Genomic DNA, 21578 nt, shown 5'->3' with positions numbered 1-21578 from the left:
AGAAATTAAAAATACTTTTAAAAAAGGTTTACTCAGCAGATATTGCCGGCGTAATGAGGATTTGCATCTTATGAGGAAATTCCAGTCAACATTGTTTTTTCATTCATTTAAAAAATTAAAAAAGGAAAATCACTACCGCACAAATAAAACATATACATGCGTTAGGCTCAAAAATCAGTTTAGTTTTTAAATTATTATTTAATCAAAATGAAACCCTTATAAATAATATGTAGTTTTTTTTTTATGAAATGACCAAATGGGTAAGGGGTGCAAATGTTTATATTCACAGTAAATCGTATGTGTAAGAATTAGGCATAAATAAATAATAAATTAGGCACATCTAAACAATTTTAAATGGAAAAAAAAGAAAATTCCTCATTTACTACCACAATTTGATTAAAACCCCACAAGTATTGACTCGCTTCAAATCTCTAATTGTGTAATTTGAAGACTTTTTAAAAATAAAATGGCTTTGCATAATAAATTGTATGCTTTTGCCAATGTCATGTTGAATCATTTTGTAAACAAACCGGTTCACAGTAGTAACGAGAATTTGAACTTACTAACCGAGATTGGTCAGATTTGTGACAAAAAAGTAACATATTTAAAACTTATATATGCGGCAGTAGAAATATATAAGATATAATTTAATCGGTATATAATTATTATCCAGTGAATCATTAGTTGCAATTATGTAAATATATTCACTATAAGTCTCAGGTTTCATTACCGGCAAGGTTCACATGAAATGTTTATTAATATAGTGTTTTCACACTGCAATATTTCGTAGTCTCTGGACTGGCACCCGAAGCTTAAGACTTTCCTTCTTGTATATAACAAATTACCGAGTTCCAGTTCAGTGCTCTATGCACCATTAGGTGCAGATAAGGGGATGGTGATACATATATACTTTTCATACATCATATACTTATGATCAATGTGTAACACTGTACAAAGATTAAACAAAACATATTGGAAAATAACTTTAATACGTAACTCTTGAAAGATAAATTCACTAGTTTTTTAAATAAAAAAATTACTTTTTATTTACTATAATATTGATAATCGTACCGTACACAATTATACACCATTGTTTGTATTTGCGATTTGGAACTGCTACAAATCATTCATAGCAATTCTGAATAAAATATGAATGTATGTACATCGGAACCTCTTTTTACACATTTTTTTATATACAGTCGAACTCGGTTATAACGATCACGGAAATAGCGAGATTTCAGATGTAACGAGGAAACATTAGTTGACATTTTAGTTCATGGTTTTCTCCATACAATTATTCACTGTTATAACGAGCTACTTCTCAGACATACCGAACAAAAATATTGTCAAAAATTACACAAAAAATCTTCAATTGCTAAAAACATAATTCTCGAAATAAAAACATAAGTGATAAAATCTAAACGGTCGGCTAACGTAAAGGATAAATACCGCCAGGCGCTGGGATCGGATTATGTTTATGATAGCTATGTAAGTGTCTAAGTACCTAATTGGATTTTTCGCTGACAATATTGAAAACTGAACATACATGGTTTTTTAAAAAATCCAAGTTTTGTGAACTTAGTAAGTGCCGGTTCGGCACATTGCTACAATTTACAGCTGCTTTTGTAGTTTATGAATGACATGCTTTTTTTGAGGGGTTTTACGGGTTTTTTAGATTTTTTAATGTTCTATGCTTATTTCAACAACAACAAAAACAACAAACCATCACGCCGTTTCCTCATAAGGGAAGGCAGAGAGGATAGAATGCCACATCACTCTATCTTTGCATACAGATATCGCTTCCTCTACATTCATACATCTTCTCATGCACGCGCACCGATTATTCCGACTTTTGACATGTCCATCTTCAAGTATTGGTTGGGTTTGGTCATGCCATGTCTTTCTCGATCTTCCTCTATTTCTGCATCCATTAACATTCACATTGTAAATATTCTTAGCCGTTCTTTTGCTGTCCATTCGTTCTACATGTCCAAACCAGCGCAGAGCTCCTTTCTTGATTTTGTCGATAATGCTTGTCTCAGCCTTACATAAGGTACAGATCTCAACATTTGTGCATCTATCGTACATAGTTTTACCACTCATTCGCCTGAGAGATCGCATTTCGACAGCATTCAGCCTACTTTCATCCCTGTTTTTCCAAGTCCATACTTCGCTCCCATACATCAGGGTCGGGACCAGGACTCCGTTGTGAACTGCTAATTTTGCCTCTTGCGACAAACATTTATTTGCCAAGGTTGATTTAAGTGTACCATTCACTCTATTCCCGGTACTCACCCTCCTTTCAATATCTTTCACAGTCATTCCATCCCTAGTAAACATACTTCCCAGATACACAAATTGGTATACTTGTTTTAGTATAACTCCATTCACAGTGATTTCACATTTAGTCATACTTTCATTTCTTTCAAAAACCATCACATTCGATTTATCGACATTCATCAGCAAATCGCTTCCCTTGCATACATCGTAGATTGTTACCAAGAATTGCAGTTCCTCCTTGTTGTTAGCAAGAAGCACGGCATCGTCAGCATACAAAAGACAATTGACATTTAATTCACCCATTTTTGCTCCCATTCTTAAGCCTTTCAGTTCTTTCATGCAGTTATCGATATACACGTTGAACAGCAATGGTGACATCACACATCTTATTTCAATACACAATAAACATTACAAGTGGGTGACGTCAAATGTGTTTTAGACCAGATCAGTTAAAACTTAACCCCTGAATTATAAACATGTCTACGAACAAGAGGAAGTGTCTCTCAATTCGTGAAAAAGTGGCAATTATTCGTGAAATCGAACGTGGCGCGAAAAATGTGGAATTGTGTACAAAGTTTTCTCTATCTTCATCCACAGTGTCAATATTGTGGAAAAATAAGGATATTTATTTGTCTGCATTTGAAAAGAATATCATGGACACAAAAAAATTTAGAAAGTGCGATTGTACTAATGTCAATGACACATTGCTCTAATGGTTTTGTACCCGAAGATACGCAGGATTTTCCATCAATGTACCATATTTACTTGTTTACTTAGTGACAATGTGCAATAGCGATTGTATAAAAAAACATTTCTCTGGTATAACGAGTAACGTTTTTCACAAGCAAATTCAAAAAGTCCAATCTTTCTCGTAATAACCGAGTTCGACTGTATTTTACAGGGTTTTAAAATAAACTATTATAATATACGTATATACAGGGGTTCATTAAACCCTGTCACATCTGAAACCACGATGATCAGAATGAGCAAGAAGACCTATTGGCACATTAAAATCATTTTTTATAATGAACAAATTTAAAAAAAATATATATTCAAAAAAGCAAATGGTTGCTTACTTCTGCAGGGGATAAACAAGGGGGGGAGGGGGAGCCTGATGCGCCTCAACTGCGCGACCCCGCTCCCCTCACTTCTCCCCTGCAGACGTAAGCAACTATTTGTTTTTTTAAATATTATTTTTTTTTTAAATTTCTTTGTTCTAAATATTTTTTTTAATATGCTAATATGTCTTCTTGCCCATACTGATTATCGTGGTTTCGGGTGCGACAGGGTTTAAAGAACACCCTGTATATATACACGGTACCGAAATTAACTTTAAAAAAAAAGAAAATTAAGTTAACAATGCGTATTAGTTATATAATTTATTATACTATTTATTTTTGGAATTCCCTAGGTCGCTCTTTTACTTACTAGGCGCAGAGCGGCATGCCCAAGGGAAGGGTGATGGTGAATAATCTTTGTTACGATTTTTAAAGTATTTTGCTGTTATATTATATTTTTAAATAAAATTAAGGTACGATGAGGAACTTCAGCACACAGTTAGATACAAAACAAGGTTTTCTTGCACGCGGTAAAAATTAGAGAAAATGTATGAAAAAAATATTATAATAAAAACAAACTACTTTAAACGACATCACTAGTTCGTATGAATCAACCAATGATAAGAGAGTTGTGGAAGATTTCCGGTTTACTTACAGTCAACGGACCAATCGACAGAACTGACTGAGAAGAAGCAAAAGAGAACTTGAGATGTCACATGCGGAGTCATTTCAGAAATACGGAACTTAAAAAAACAATAGTGCTGATAATACGATACATAAATTATTATTTTTTTAAATGTTGGCTTAGTTTTAGTCTACTAACAAATAAATTAAAAAAAACACTGAACTTTCTCATAATTATTTTTTTTTTAATATTTTAAATAATTGCATTCCAATTTTAAGGCCATGACCCCCCCCCCCCCTCCCAGTACTATCAAAACTATGATTTTTTCAGTTTTGTGATTTTGACATTACTCCACCAGTGACGTAACAAGTTCTCTTTGGTGAGTTCTGCTGATTGGTGCGTTGGCTTCCTGCTAAACCAGAAATCTATCACAACACTCTATCATTGGTTGATTCGGAAGAATTAGAGACGTTGTTCAAAGTAGTTCATTTTTATTGATTTTTTTCATACATTCTCGAGTAATATATATATATTTTTTTAAAGAAATATTTGCCTTCTTATGATTTACCCAAATATTTAATTAAGAAAATGGAATCAAGTTGGGGTAGAGTGGGCCTCCAACCACGGAACTTTGGTTCGTGAGTCCGAGACACTAGCCACAGGACCACAACCCGATCTGTCATGTCATACAATAATGCTCTAATTTTTATTGCACTAGCACTGAACTTCCTCATTACCTGAACCCAGGAGGATTAATATTTTATTATGTATAATAAAATATTGTAGTTTTATTGTAGTAAACTTTTAATTATATTCTTAAGAAACATAGGATAAATTTGCCTAATTGAACAGTTTAATAATAAGTATATAATATTGTTGAACAAAATCATTATTATGTCCACTGTATTAATCACATTGGAATATTTTATCTAACCTCTCGTGGCTGGCTGGACAGAATTAAGCCGCATTAGTCTGTTAGCAGGAAAACCATATGAACGTAGTTATGCAGAAAAATTGAAACTGAGATAATAGCACTTTTGTGAAATTAATTAATACTCAAATCTACACAACGGTTGGAATGTTTTTGACTTTAACAAATGATAAACAAGGAATACATTTTTTTTTATATATAACAAACATAAATCTAATTACGTATTTGACCAGTTTTAATGATTTAAAAAGTACTGTAAGATTTTTCTGGTGCTGTAGGTGTTTTCTGCAAATTGAGAAATGCCATTTTTGTGATCAACATTTTCAGAGGGCGATAAAGCGGCCTGGCTGTTTTTAGCACACCATAGAGTTGACCTTCCTGCACCTGATAACATCAATATCGCATTTTTTCGAAATTGTGGACTGGCTGCTTTCTGCATAACTATGTTCATATATCCGTTCTTTTTACCACTTCATCTCTCAATCACGAAGACCTATACTATCACGATCAAGTCTGGAATCCAACAAATGAAGCTTAGTTACAAATTGGTTACTGTGTGTTTAATTACTTACTGTACATTGAGATTTAAGTAATGCTAACGGCTTACTAATACGGTCTGATAGTGATCACCCAATGTACGGCCTTATCTTATAAAATTATCTACATACCAATATTTTACTCGATACATATTTTCTATGATCATATTCACGTACAAATCAACCCTTTTCCTAAATATTTAAGAAACAATTTAAATAAGCATTTCATTAGACTGTGACCTGGATTTTAAAGGTTAGAAGTCTCGTTAATTACGTTAGTTTAACTGCGGAGAATTATTGAGAAAGTGCAAAACACATTTTATATAGATCACTTAAATAGATCGCACGTCACAAGTGCACGATGTTCGGACAGGTAGATGTATGTTTAATTTCTTCTTCTCTGAACCTCGTATCATATCACTTATATTTAGTAAAATGTCCATTTTATGTTGAGATATTTTGACCGTAGCTTTCAGTGCTCCTGATTGAATTTTTGCAATCTTCGTCGTCTCAATTCATTCGCATCGGCTTGGTCTTCATCACTGAAAACAATTTTTTTAACAAAAAATTAAAACCGATTTTAAAATTGTACAGATAAATCCTCGGCAATAAGAAACTAGTATTTCCTGACGTTTTAGCTATTTATTTATTTATCTTACATAATTATTAAATTAGTACTAAGTTAACATAAAATATCAATTCAAATAAGAACAAAGCGTGTTGGCCTATCAGCTATCAACCTCTCAGACTCTCCGCGACTAATAAAAGTTCACTAAGTTAAGCAGTCAGTCACCTCTTTAGCCTGAGGCTCTTACTGCATTTCCACGGTTCTGACATGATATTAAGTATTTTATGTCCTATGTAAGATTTATTAACAATACAAATATATAAATAACCAACAAAACTATTTCCATTAAAATTTAGATTTGGAATATTTGTGCAATGTTATCCCATCCTAAGGAAAGTGGCATGTATGTACATAATATTTCATTCCAAATACATACAACATCACACCGTCTATGTACGTTCAATACTGCGGATGAACCATTTGTCAAAATGTTCAGGAGGAACAAAAAACCTCGCGATTTCATTAAAAAAAAAGATTTTTTTTTTTTAATGCAGTTTATTTTGTGTTGTTGATTTATATCAGAAAATCTATTTTTACTATCGTATGCTAGAAGTTGACTGTGGCAGTTAAACTAGCAGTTTGGATTATTCGCTGTATTGCCTTTACTGTATAGGATTGGATTTAGGGATCTCCGCAGTATTGCTTTGCTTCTTCAATTGGGAGGATTCATTCGCAGTACTGAATTTAATCAAATGCAAGCAGTCTATTGGTCAATTTAAATATACCAATCAATGCGGCTTGTTCCATACAATTGATAATGACAAAAAAAATGTTGGCTCATACGCGGTATGGAACTTACATTGACAATATAATTAAATCTTTCAAATTTATTAGTGAAAATTCTTACTGGAAGTTCTTTGTAATTTGTTATAAAATTAAAAGATGAGTAGTAGATTTAAGTATCACTAGCCTTTTATTTCTATAATTAAATATTTATTATATTAGTATATTTTAAGTGCAGTAAATTCATACTGACTGCCATTTATGAATAATGCCGTTTATGCCATTTATGAGTAACTTTTTTTTGTAAAAAAAATAAAATGAGAATATATTCTAACCGAATCATAATAACAATGAAACAGTTAATAAATTAATAAATGTTATCTCTTGTGCATGGTTGCCATTTTGTAATATCAGCACTTTTACAAAATCAATAAAATCGCATTTCAAAATGAAAAAATATCTACACATATTTACCAGTCAATCATATTCACCTTTTTGAACTATGACTATCTTCTGTGTTCGTTGGATTATCAAACACTTCACCTTCAGCAGGTGGATTCTGATCACTTACTTCTTCCACTTTAAGAGCTAAACTTTCCTCCTTTTTGTCGACTCCACAATCCCCCGCAGCCTCGTTACTTTCTTCAGCAACTTTAAGTTTAGTTGGGCGGGAGATCCCGGAAGTTCCAGGTTGATCGTTGACCGATACACTGCTGTTCATCTCTTCAATAGGCTCCACAGCAGCCGGCGCCACTTCCTCGGAAGTCTGCGTACTGACTTCCTTGGTTATCGTTGGGTAACGATTGGCTATCGAAGAATATTGCTGCATCATCATGACGGATGCGTCGAGCATCGTTTGTATATTTTGTAAACACTGAAAATTATACTCAGTATTAGTGATAAATATCCAGTAATCTATATTCAATGCACATATATAAAATGGGTTAAAAATTATCTGTTTTTGTTTTTTTTTCAAACCTTAATGCGGAAACGGAAACTTATCAACCACCTTATCGTTTGTTGTAAAATTGTTAAGAATTATCGTTTTTTGTAAAATTGTTAAGAATTATCGTTTGTTGTAAAATTGTTAAGAATTATCGTTTGTTGTAAAATTGTTAAGAACGCTGCGGCCTAAAATCCAAATTTATATATATTTATATTGGCATTACTACATCCAGAAATCAATATTTCTTCTTAAAGTTTAATATTTTTTACAAAGGGTCAAGGTGCCGACAGTGGCCCAGGTGGATACAGTGGACCAAGTACCCTGCACGTAAAAGTATAAGCACTACAGTTTAATATTACTCAAAGTAAGAAGGTCTCGTAGGGCAAACACATCACCACTAGCCGACTAGTAGCTGTTACAAAGCGTACACATGATGCATCCATGAATTTTTTTGTGTCTCAAAACTAAACGGCCTCCGTGGTGTAGTGGTCAAGACGCTTGACTCACGCACGGAAGGTTCCGGGTTCGATTCCCGGTGAGAACACAAAAATTAAAATGTGATTTTTCTCAAGCCTGGGTGCTCTGTGATGTAATTCACCACTGTAATTAGGCCTCCTGGCCTGTTGTGGTGCAAAAAAAAAAGGTAAATTTAAAAGATAAGTTTTCTTTGTTTCTTATTAGATTTGAATGTAACATTTTCATATGGCATTGATTTTACTGTCATGTGTGTTCTGTTTACATATAACAGTATCACTACCATGAGCAAACTTTGTAATTTGTGTTTGTTTGACTAGAAAATCAAAATGACCGCATACAGTACATCATCATGATCCACTGTGTACCTAAGATATTGGACGTATTTCCTATGCTACCCACATATTCACTAAAGTCTAAATACATATTTATTTACCATGTATCCGACCTAGAGTACACAGTGGATCATTTTCCATTTTTTAATAAAACCGTTGTAACTCTTTATATTGATAGTAAATCTAAAAAAAATACAATGCAGTCTGAAAATATTATAATTAAGCTACAATAACACAAAATTTTAGCTTTTGTGTTAAAACCATTACAAAATTACAGTCCTCCAAAAAAAAGGTGATCCATCATTGGCAGCATGATCCTACATATAAGATTCATATTCCTATTCCTCACCTGAATTCTAGCTTCTATGTGTTCTCTACTCCTACCCTCCATGCGTGCTAGTTCAGCAGGGGAGAGGGTACTGAGGTTGGGGGGCATCGCAGGAGGGGGAAACGGGAATCCCATAAAAGCTGAAATTATAATTATATTTAATTTACTACTAACATTGTTCTGTTTATTTAAAGTCAACATGTATTTTGTAAGGAATATAATATAAATTATGCACTGGTTGCAGCAACCTGTAGTAACAACTGGCAACAAACGGATTGTGTTATGCCACATACAGCGTATGCCTTCCTAGAACTTTAATGAGGAAGTTTTGAAATTGAATTCTGAAATATTTTTGGATACACAGATTTTTTATAGACCGGCTGATGCTCAAAACATTGTTAGTTAAACTAACTGGTATAAGAAGTATATAAATTGAATTATCATCGCTATGGTTTTTTTAAATTTAATAATTTTGAAATTACTTCACCCGTGATTTCATAAGTTGTCGTCGGTGAGTTGTGCTGACATTTAAAAGTAGAACCTCGTAGCACCAAAATAAACAAAATGTTGAAAACGATAGCTACTTGGAAACCTAAATCTATCACAACACATAACACTATAAAAACCTGGGATGTTTCGAAGCAGTTCATTTTTATTGAAACCATTCTCATACATTTTTGAGAAACTTCGCTGTACAGTAAATTAAATGCTCTAATTTTTATCGTGTGTAAAAAATCATTTTTTATATCCGATTTCCAGTACCACAGAACTTCCTCATTTATTGAAAATGTAATATTTCTTTACAATTAAATCATGAAAATAACAAAACATAGAAAATTTAAAAGCTTTCATCACACTCCTCACTGCAGTATTGTCAATTTGTGATCAATTAAATACGCGCTAGTACATTCACGATATTATAGTTTACCAACGTGACAGTGTTTCCATATTGGGATCGCGGCCTTACTTCTCGGATCCCTCTTCAAAGGCGCGATTTACTAGTTGCAAAATGTTAAACCCTCTTTTACTTACACGGCAAGTTGGCCATATTGGGCATCATACCAGGCATGGCAGGCATGGTGGGCATGCCGGGCATGCCGGGCATACCAGGCATGCCGGGCATGCCGGCCATGCCGGGCACGGCAGGCATGCCGGGCATGGCGGGGAAGCCGGGGGGCAGGGGCTGAGTGGGCGGCCGAGGCGGAGCGGGCGCGGCGGGTGCCTCGGGCGGCGGGGGGCGGGGAGCAGGGGTAGGCGCCGCCCCGTGCAGGATGTTGAGACGACATGTGGGACACGTCTGTTGACGCTGGAACCACGAGCGGAGACATGCCGCGTGGAATATATGATTGCAGGGAAGTTTCTTAGCCCCTATAATAATTGAAATGTATTTATTTAGATAATTGTACAAAATAAACTTTAACAACTAGTTATTTCTCAACTAATAAGGATTATAAACAAAATATATATTTTTAACGTGACTATGATGTCACATGAGTCCACATAAATACAAGACTTGATATAATGTTTTTAAGTAATGAAATCATATTTTGCTACAACAGGCGTAAATTATTTGATTACTAGTACAAATTATGAATAATAGACTATTTAAATTGATGAGTTAAATTTTTATTTTTAAAAACAAGTCCTCTTTTGCTAAATGTAAGAAGATGTCACAGCACTGTCTCCAGAAGGGTTTTTTAGCACAGTCTTTATAGAGTTAAATTGTTATTTAATCAGATACTTTTGATGACATTCTATTTATTTATTTATTTAACTTTTTGTACATAATGTTATTTGTACATTGGCGGGCTTATTGCCAAATGGCAATTTCTTCCAACCAACCAATTCAATTCTAGCTACCTTTATGGGTGTATGTTTTCAACAAAAACCATCACCATCCTATAAAATTATGCAACAGACCCAGCATCGCTAATCTCTTCCGGTAACTCGTTAAACATCTTGAGTTGTCTTAATTCTTATTTTTGGGAGCCTGAAACATGCACCTTCTCCTCGTAGGATAGCAATGAATTTCATTATTACGCTGAATATTACTGAACATGTATTCAGGCAACAATTTATTTATTAATTTGAGAATAAATAATGTATAGAAAATTATTATTGATATTATCAAAACCTTGGCAATAAATATGCAGATATAAATTATGTACTTTAGAAAACATTTCCAAAATACAGGTGATAATTATTTTCCACGTTTAATCTTAATGGGATGTAATAATTTATTAATGCATTTTTTTAGACTATTTATAAACGTTGTATTTTAATTTAAACATTTTACAATTTCTTACTTTTTACACCAAAAAATGTGTACCCGCTTCACTCTTTATAAAACAGTAAAATATTTATATATGGCCCATAAAGATTTCATTAATAAATACTAAATTTGGAAAATTGTAGTGTACTATACAATAATAACAGAATTAACATTACAAATACTACATTTTTACATGTAATTTATAAGCGGGGGTTTTTATTTTCTGACAGTTTAATTTAGATAGCAATAAAAGTTGAAATATTACAAAAGGTTTATATCATCGTATCACTTTAATAAAAATACTTTACCGATCACTACTATTATAAATTAGAATGTCATATTAAAATTCAAACGCGCTTACTGAAAAAAAAAAACACAGATTCTACATTCTGTAATTTTTATTATCGAACCCCAATTAAGCACCAAAAATTAAAAAGAAAAATATTAAAAACAAACCAGTATTCATTTCTTCCCGACAAATTATGCAAACATTATCCACTGCAGCCAACTCTGCCCCGGTTGCGTCCGGATACAGTGTGTTCATATTTCGTATTGCGCGCCTCGACAATATTACATCGTTGAATGCTTTCTTGAAATTTCTGTGGAGTTTAATATCCAAAATGTAAAACCATAATGTAAACAGAAAGACATTGATATGTACATATCGATTGTCAAGTTTGTTAGTCAGACATATCCAAAAAAACCACGAGAAAATCATTATTTCAATGGCTATCTAAGTCGAGTTATGTTGATTTGTGCCTGAATTTTATACATTTATCAATGGCGGATGGAGAATAGAGTTCTGTGTTTGAAATAGAACTAGAATAATTGAAAAATATTATTGACTTGATTGCTGTTCTCAATTTTAAATCTTGAAAAAATGAATTGAGAGGAGAAAAGAGTAGTGGTTGGCGCATTCACCTACCATGCTTGAAGTTTGGGGTTTGATTCCTGGGAATGTTGACATGAAATATTAGTTTTTTAAGTTGGTATATTTTTTATTTATTAAAATGACATGTGAATTCCTATAATCTACTAAATTTTTCTGGTAATAAATTTCTCTGGGTTGTTCGTAGTCTGCCTAACTAGGTACAACCCGTGTTAGGGCAGACATTTTACAATGAAATATTTCACTGTCCCTGGACTGGCTCCTGAAGAGTAAGTCTGAACACCTTACCTTCCTGTAACAGATGATCAAGATACACTACATTTTTTTATTTTTTTTATTTATTTACAATTTTAAAAAACCCGTTAGGGTTACATTAGAAATTTTATATTGTCTAGTCATTTTATGTCTCGTCTAGTCTAGTTAGTTCAGTCATCGTGTGCTTTTTCAGATTGATTTTAAATTTGTCTCCAGTAAAAGTTTTCAAGTAGTAAGGTAAGTCGTTGTAGTGTTTAAGTCCATTATGTAGTATTTTTGACTGTCCTGTGTTTGTCTTTGCTTTTTCAATATGATAGTGTTGTTGTTGTCTGGTGTTATATTTGTGTATGTCAGCATTTTTGACTAATATTATGTCGTCGTCTTGTATGTTTCCCAGTGTTATTTTGTGCACAATTTTTAAGGTCTCAATTTTAGTCAAGTAGTTTATGTCAAACTGGTGTGTTTTTTTGTACAGTTCAGTCATAGAGGTCAGGTAGGGTAGGTTGTATGTTAGTTTAAGAATTTTATTTTGTTGTCTTTGTATTCTTGTTATGTCTGTCTTGTTACCAGTTCCCCAGAAAGCGATCATGTAACTCAATTTACTTTTGACATAGGCTTCGTACATCATAATTTTTTCCTTTCTCGGTATAAAATCTTTCATTTTTTAGAAGAGGCTATGTAGTGATGCCATTATTTTAGTGAGTCCGTCTATGTGTTTTGTCCATTTTAATTGTCTGTCCATTGTGAGTCCTAGGTAAGTCACATTTGATTTAACAATGCAGTGTCCTATGCAATTTCAGTAATAAATCATTTTAGTAAAGTCCAGTTAAAATAGTTTTGCATCCAGCCAACGATATTAATCCCTCACAAGTGTTTATTTTTTTTTTTTTATTGCGTAACAGTAAACATGAAACTTCGACTACATATAATATATTATTTTGAATACATTCATATCGACAAAGAGGAAGTTCAGTGGTTTCTTTAAAAAAATATATTTGTTGATATTATCAAACTAAGCCAAATTTTTTATGATATCAGTGCTTCTTCTCTTCCAAGTCGGTCCCTCAATGTTGAGGATCGTGATCACCATGAACACTTCTGATTAGTCTGTTCCACTCCAGTCTGTCCTCAGCCTGACGAACTGACTCATCAAATTTTAGCCCCGTAGCCACATTTATTTGGTCAGTCCATCTATATGGGATTCTACCCCAGCTTCTCCTACATTCAACTCGGCTAGACATTATTGCCTTTTCTAGATTGTCTGGGTCACGTCTAGCAATATGTCCAAAGAAAGACAGAATCCTTCTCAAACACACCACTGATCAGTGGTAAGATTTTTTAAGTTTTGTAATTCTGAAATTACTCCGCCCTCGACATCACGAGTTGTCATCGGTGAGTTGTGCTGTCATTTAAAAATAGAACCTCGTAAAAACAAAATAATCTAAATGTTGAATAAAATGGCTACCTGGGAACCGAAAATCAATGCTGTAATTGATTGGTTGATTCGCAAGAACTTGTGACATAGTTAATTTTTATAAATTATTTCATACATTTTTGAGAAACTTTGCCGTACAATTAAACGCTCTAATTTTTACCGGAGTAAGAAAAAAAAAATCATATCCAATTTCCCTCGGCACTGAACTTCCTCATTGAATTGATTCTTTACTCTGTTAATATAATTACATATTATTGTAAAATGAATTATCCACTCACCTCATTGCATAGTACATGGGCCTGAATGCAAAAAGAGGCAGGGTATACTTCCGTACCATGATGGCCACAAAGGACACGTACAAAAGGACCTTGAAAAAGCCCACGATGAGTTCCGTATATAGCAGCACCACGGCCTTGTTTTCCCAAGGACTCTCCCAGCGAGCGTCTATCGCGTGAAGTAAGTACTGAAAGATGGAGTGTCAAAAAAATCAGGAAACAAACATCAAGAAGATTGGTAGAGTGAGACTTCTGAACATTGCCGTGGCAATGGTACGGATCCCGGCTACAGCCATTTTCAATACAGGTAACCCTCCTAAGACACGGTAGATAGGTTCCTATAAAATTTCGTGTTATTTGACACCGTGTTATGAGACTCAGACAGTGCAAAAGGGGAGGTTAGGTTTAAAAAATATGTTTTTTTGTTATTGGGTGTTAACATAAGTTGTGTCCCTTTTTTCCAAATGAAGAGAACAAAAGGACACACCAAAAAAATATGTTCATAGCATCTTCACCATACACTATGCAAATATCGCGAGCGGCCTAGGCAGCTTTATTCCCTCGATTGAACACAAACAAAAGGTGTCGAAAATGCTCATTTTTATCTACTTGACATTGCATTTTGAAGGCTTGTAATCCAATAAAATAATATATGTAAAAGAAAATTTTCTTTCAAATGACATATAACATTTACCATTTTGTTTTACTTTTGTTGCTCATTTTTTAATTTGGAAAAACGGACAAAACTTATGTTAACACCTAATGCTGAAAAATTAACATATTTATGTGCCAAAGAGTAAAAAATAACTTTTGCAATATGTTAGATCTTTATTTAATGATTTACTTTTTCATTGCTGCTTGATAATATCATCTTCACTTTCAGATTCTTTTTTATCATTTGCGATTTTGGCCATTTTTAAGAAGTCTGATTATGATTTGCTTGCTGTTCCTTATAAGGTGCCGGTTTATCTCGTGTTGTAAGTGTACTGTATTCTAACTAAAAAAAATTTTTTTTCATTTAATTTTTTTGCACCACAACAGGCCAGGAGGCCCAATTACAGTGGTGATACATTACAGAACAACCAGGCTTGAGAAAAATCACATTTTTAATTTTTGTGTTCTCACCGGGAATCGAACCCGGAACCTTCCGTGCGTGAGTCAAGCGTCTTGACCATTACACCACGGAGGCCGCCATACATCATAATATATACAATCGTTTTGTGAGAAGCCGTGTTGTAGAAAGGTATCCGCAAAATTTTAAATAGTGTTTAAGCGAAACCGTGTTGTTGGAGACCGTAATATAGGAGGTTTACCTGTACTTACTCACTCGCTGTTACCTCTGTATGCATTTATTTTTTATATTAAAAAAAAAAAAAATGGCGTTGCATAATAAATTTGACACCAATTTGACCAATGTCACGTTGAATTATTTTATAAACAAATTTATTTATTTGAGGAGAGAACAAACAGCTTTATAATAATACTTGACATAAAAACTAAATGCACCTGAGTGATAATAATGGCACAAGTCTAAAATTTTAATTTTTTAGTTAAATGTTCAGAAATATTCCTGAATAAATTGTCTAAAAGCAAAAAATGACAATGTTCTACTATATTTTTTACTTGAACTCAAGAAATAAGAGTGGCACGATGATAATTGTGCCATTGTGTGAATCTTAAGGTTCAAAATACGTTTCGGATGTGGTCTATTATTTATATTTTAGTATAAATACCAGATGAAACAATATTATTTATACTAGGCATTATTTATAAGTTTATGAGGCCGAAAATTTTGGTTAAGATATTAAACATCGATATAAGTATCGCTTATTTCACAACAATCTTGATGTTTGGCCAAATCGATTTCAAGTTACATTTACGTAGAAATAAAATATTCAAATACCTTAACTGATATGTTGAAAATCATGATGAGGAGTATGGCATATTCAAATCCAAACACCAGTTGAACCGAAGCGCCCTTCGCTATGGTAGATTGGTACGCATAGTAGATGAAGAACAAATCCAAAGCTGCTAATACAAAAAGCAAGCTTTGCACTCGTATGTGAAAAAGAAGTCCAATTACGGGGCTTCTTTCCATCTGAAAAATAAACACTCATTTCCATAAAACATGCGGTATTCCTTTTGAAAGTGATAAAAATTAATAAATATTACAAATTATTAAATAAATACTATTATTCATTATTTTTGTGGCTTGGGATCTATTAAGACTAATGCAATAAATCTTAATATTACAGAAGAGTAATTATTTTACATCTTGTGGCGTCATAATGAATTCTTCGAAGTCTTTGATAACAAATATTAATAAAAAAACATTACAACATGTATGTGTGTATAAAATAGTTAAATAAATAAGTTTTTTAATTGACATGGCCTCTGCAAAATTGTGGTGAGAAAAATATTAAATCTGACATTAGCCTTTCTAGATCCAAGCCACAGATTTATCAATGATAATTTGGAGTACAAACGACCCCTTTAATTTTATCTATTGGAATTATTGAAATGGTTCTATACGAGTATTCATGTCCCTGTCTCATATTTATTGAGTTAACAATAAAACGCTTTATGAAATAAAACATTTAATTAAGCAAAACTGCATTGTGTAAATTTTTACTGTTACATGACAGATATTCCAAGCACAATGACGATAATTGGAAAAAAAATATTTTCTAGAGTCCAGGACTTGAGTCGTAGGCACTGAGCTTTTTAGTGACCTCAGCACCATTAAATTTTTAAAAAACCATCATAAAAAGAAGTGATATCAAATATTGTGTGTGAACTATGGTTATAAATGCCATGATCGGTTTACAAAAACATAAAGTGTGCATTAGAAATAAATCACTTACAAAATCAACCCTGTCTTCAGCAAGCCAGTGGAACGATTTAAGGAATAACAGTATTGTAAAGAACGCTACAAACTGTGGATTGAAATCATCTCTCAGAACGGTAAATGCCAGGCATGTCTCCGTAATGGCGTACCAAGATCTCTCCATGAGGTGCTAAAATAAAAAAATTAAACTTATGTACAGACATACCTATTTATAGAATTCAGCATATTGAACACGGAGTAATAACATAATTCAAATATTTTATTTTTTTAAATACTGTCCCAAATCCAAGGGCTTCATATCGTACAATTAATTGGAATATTCACATAAACACAACATATATTATAATAATGTGGTTTATATTTTGACAATCACAACATAGACAGGTTTCCAGGAAGAAAAATACACTTTCTAGTTTCATAGTAAAAAATTTACATTTTACAAAAAAAGTTCAATTCATAGGTTTGGATTTGAAATATTCAACAAATGTGTCCTACCTGTTAAAACATATGATGAGGAGACTATGACTATGACCAAGGAGACTATGACTGTGACCAAGCAGTCTTCTCATAAGTTGGAAATAGCAGAGAGAAGTATGGAATGCGTTATGCTTGGAATAACGTTAAGAAATGGGAAGGAAAACAATTGGATCCGCAGTCAATGGTTGAAGTGGGAATGGCCAGGCCATGTCGCTCGAATGTCTGTTGATAGACGGAAAAAGCGCATTCTCTAATAGAGACCGAAAAATACGAGACCCCAAGGATGCCCATCAATGAGATGGTCAGCAGTGGATGAGGACGGCGCGAATCTGGGAGGAGACAGGACCAGGCCTATGTAGAAAAATGCCAAGCAAGTTATTTCATAATGTTGGATAAGCATATAAATAAATCAGAACAGATATTGAGTAATCCTGATTAAACTATTTCTGGCACTTTCTATTAAAAAATTACAAAGATAATTAATGTAGTGAAAAAAAAACAAGCGTTCATATTTCAAGAGTGCGGTACCCTACATTGACGGTTATAGTAAGAATACTACATTTTTATATTTGTGAATAAATATTACCTCAAATTCGGCAGCCCTTAACTGTCCAAAGAACACCTTTCTCATTAATTTTCCCATTAGAAAAACCATGATAAATGCCTGAATATAAATTACCTGTAAAAAATATATCATTAAAGGTTGAGCATATATTTTAAAATATAAATAAAGGCTATACATGTTGGTAAGTAATGGCTTTTTAAATCCAGGATTTCACAAGAATCTAATACACAACATACAGTACTTTATATATTTATTAAGGAGGATAAAAAACATCTACAGGTAAATTAATGGGTCAGTAATTTTAACACTTGAAATATTAGTATGGTTCGATATCGCTAAATCTAGGAGACGATTACTATCGTTATAAATATAATTATGTTGATACAAATTTAGAAAGTTCATCATATCAAGAATCACACATCCACAATCATTTTCACCTTCCTTCACTATAATACCATTGTCACTAGATAACCACTTTGGGTTTAGTAGGTTAAGTCTCCTAAAATAGTGTTTTTCAACCTATTTGAATATGTGACCCCCTTACGAGTAGAAAAATAGCTGGCGATCCCAACTACACAGTGATGAGGAATGCAAAAGTTAAGTGTCTTTGGGAGGGGGGGTTAACACCAGATTTCTAAAGATCTGGCGCATACTCCCTCCCTCTCAAGGCGCCAGTTTTTCACCCCTTATTTTTTAACACGGGTTGAAAAACACTGTTCCTAGCAGGGGCGAAACATCCAAAAAAGCAATTACACACAGCTTACCATTATATTTGACTTAAGCTAATGTTTTATAGTAACTGTGTTTATGGGAAAATAAAATCATTTTTGTTTATTTTAATTTATTGTTTTATTTAACTTTTTGTACATAATGTTAATTGTACATTGGCGGGCTTATTGCCAAATGGCAATTTCTTCCAACCAACCGATAAAATAAATTTATTATTTAAATAAAACACGAGTGATACTTTAATCCACAAATTTGGAATATCCAGTGACCGGTTTCATCGCTTTCGCGACATCTTCGAGACTGGTCTTGACCAGTTCGACACTGGTCTTGACTTGACCAGTCTCGAAGATGTCGCGAAAGCGATGAAACCGGTCACTGGATATTCCAAATTTGTGGATTAAAGTATCACTCGTGTTTTATTTATATAATAAATTACAATGAACTTCCATCAAGAATTTTCACTTACAAACTTAAATGTTTTAGATAAAATAAATGTTTTATTTTTATAATTCAAGATACAAAACATATTCAATAGAAAATAAAAATAAAAAAGCTTAAAACATATAAAAATAGAAATAAATGTATTTGTGCATAAATTATCTTAAATCAATACCATTACTCAGTGGAAAAAACGAAAAAAGAGGAAACAGGAAAGGAGAGATTAGGGAAGAGAAAGGAGATGTTTCTTCAGACGCAATTTAAACAGAGATACTGTAGTAACATCTTTGATGGTGCCACGTGGACACTATATGAGTTAAAGAAGAAAGTTTATTATAAATCCCCACCACCATTTATATCTTCCTACAAAAATATAAATATATAAATAAAGTGCGCCCGGCCCGTTCTCACCGAACGACGAAACTAGCTGATTACCTCATCTTATTACTCAAAACATACAAAAAAGTACACTATATTTTACATCTTTCATCCAGTTTTGGTTTTTCAGTACTAAAACACGCTCGCAGATTACAAATATTATTGGAAGATTCTCTATTCGGAAACTAGTATCTCGAACATTATTTCCAAAGGACTATTTTTCTATTTTTCTTTGATATGATACCGTATTATGTATCACACATCTGGCATTCGAAGTGGCCGTTATTGGCATTATTCATTTTAAAAGGAATCGGGCAGTACTTAGTATTGACATTTCAATCATAATGGAAATAAACAAACTTTTGTACAAGTGTTGTATTAAAATAGTGTAGAATAAAGCTACGTTTATTGCAAAGTTAATAATAATTGTTGTTTGAGTTGATTTTCACAGAAACAGAGAAAAATAGCCATTTATAATTGTACTTATATGTAGGTACAAATATTAACATTTTTGGTAGATTGCCTATGGTAAAACTTACCACTAGCCACTGGTTTCTAGGATAATGAGATTGAAGTTGGGGTGTTGGGATAGTGTACTTTCAACGTACGTCTTCACTGTGTCTTTTGTTTAACATGACATCGGAAAGTGCGGGAACGTAGAACGTTCTAATCACAAAGATTTCGGAAAGAGTATAAATAGAAGAATATTATGATTATGATTCATATTATAACCGTAGTTCATGTTAAAACTGATGCTAATAATTTCACACTTGTAATAGTAAATAATATTTACAATAACAACCAAGAACTATAATATACTATATTATTATAATACGCCATTTGTAAAAAAGTTTTGGAAATATAAAAAGTTTATAACTCCACAGGTAACTACACTCCACCTCGGAGTTACTTGTTTAATTTGTGGTTTCTGGTTTCAATTTAAAAGCTTAATAATAATCAACGCATATTATTTTTTATTAAGCTTCGATAGTCTTTGAATGCGCAAATTCAATAATATATTTAACAAAAATTAATGGGTACATGGACCCAAATTCCGTCAATACAAACAATATCCGAGATGTTTAAAGCTTACTAGATGCATATAACAAACCTTAAAAAATGGTACAATGTTATAATAAAGGTAAAGATGTTACGAAAGAGAATAAATGCAATATTTTGTACATACAGCCATGCTAAGATTAGATTTGGTGATATAGACGACAGATGGATAAAACTGTTTCTTCTGGATGTAAGCATTTCCAATTACGCCCGCTGTCAGAGTTAAACTCAAAACTGTTATAGCTAATGCCCTCATCTTGGTGTTGTTTTGAAAAAGGGACCCCGTTACAGAATAAACCACATCAGTTTGGCACAATACAATTTCACTTTTCTAGTTGTCAAATGTCAGCCACACAAATACAAAAAGAATAACCCATAGAAAATCTACAAATTGTAGAAGAGATGACACTTCGACCAATAACGTTTAGGTTGTTACGTGGATGAATTCTTATTGGTCGTAGCATGTTGAGAAACGCGCGATAAACAAAACCCAAAATATAGTAATATTGGAACACGCGATAGCAACACCTACAAGGCTTGAATTATTATTTAAAATAATATGAAAGGTACATGGAGGATATAAAGGACGGATGTGAACTTTTATGTCTTTTAACTTATCCGGGCCCAAAGGAGGTAATAAAAGGTAAACAAAGGAGGTAAAGGCCCTCCAGAAATATTTTTTTTCGATAACTTTTTTGATAATCATCACATTGAATTCGTTTTTTGCATAATCCTCCCAACTCCCCGCTGTACCTCCCCACTACCGAATAGGATGACTTTAAATCGCATTTTAGTTAGATGAACACAAAACAAAATGTGTGTCCCCATTTTTTCGTATTTATAGTCGGAGTGCGCATCGTTGATTTTCGAAGTAATTCATGAATTTAGTTTAAATATAAATATTTTTGGTCCGCCTTTATTGTGGTATTTGGCGCATTACGCTTGAGGTCGGAGATTCAATTTATGCCAAAGTCAAAACGCAGTAAGTATATAGCAAGCTGAAACGTATTCAGTATTAACAGCGGGTAAGGTATACTTTGTGAGTAATTAGCACAAGAGTCGTAGTCTTTGTTCATATATATGATTATTAAAAC

General features: G+C 33.1%; 1 protein-coding gene across 2 annotated transcripts; it reads right to left on the bottom strand.

Moving 5' to 3' along the window:
* Nucleotides 1–1033: 1033 nt before the first annotated feature.
* Nucleotides 1034–20926, bottom strand: sip3 (septin interacting protein 3). 2 transcript variants are annotated; one of them, XM_088242524.1, is made up of 10 exons: nucleotides 20612–20926; nucleotides 17902–17994; nucleotides 16855–17007; nucleotides 15894–16088; nucleotides 13994–14178; nucleotides 11593–11735; nucleotides 9897–10232; nucleotides 8886–9004; nucleotides 7256–7655; nucleotides 1034–5972 (listed from the first exon to the last, which is right to left on the bottom strand). In XM_088242524.1, exons 1-9 carry the CDS (start codon nucleotides 20738–20740, stop codon nucleotides 7269–7271), a joined length of 1740 nt encoding a protein of 579 aa, XP_088098650.1. In that variant the 5' UTR covers nucleotides 20741–20926; the 3' UTR covers nucleotides 1034–5972; nucleotides 7256–7268. The 2 variants fall into 2 exon arrangements, with proteins under 2 accessions (XP_088098650.1, XP_088098649.1); XM_088242523.1 differs by having other exon boundaries at nucleotides 7273–7655.
* Between the last annotated feature and the right edge of the window lie 652 nt (nucleotides 20927–21578).

The sequence above is a fragment of the Micrasema longulum genome, unplaced genomic scaffold (assembly GCF_059751315.1).
Source record: "Micrasema longulum isolate JH-2025_06_02 unplaced genomic scaffold, ASM5975131v1 h1tg000141l, whole genome shotgun sequence".
Lineage (NCBI taxonomy): Eukaryota > Metazoa > Arthropoda > Insecta > Trichoptera > Brachycentridae > Micrasema > Micrasema longulum.
The sequence above is the reverse complement of the archived record's forward strand: the minus strand, read 5'-3'. Positions and strand labels throughout refer to the sequence as shown.

What these genes read in the sequence shown, in the direction of transcription:
- sip3 (XM_088242523.1), bottom strand. Translation starts at nt 20,740, where the DNA reads ATGAGGGCATTAGCTATAACAGTTTTGAGTTTAACTCTGACAGCGGGC. An exon ending in TTTTCAACATATCAGTTAAG is followed by an intron (nt 14,179 to 15,893) that starts GTATTTGAATAT and finishes TCCATCTTTCAG; the next exon opens with TACTTACTTCACGCGATAGA. An exon ending in CCCATGTACTATGCAATGAG is followed by an intron (nt 11,736 to 13,993) that starts GTGAGTGGATAA and finishes TAAACTCCACAG; the next exon opens with AAATTTCAAGAAAGCATTCA.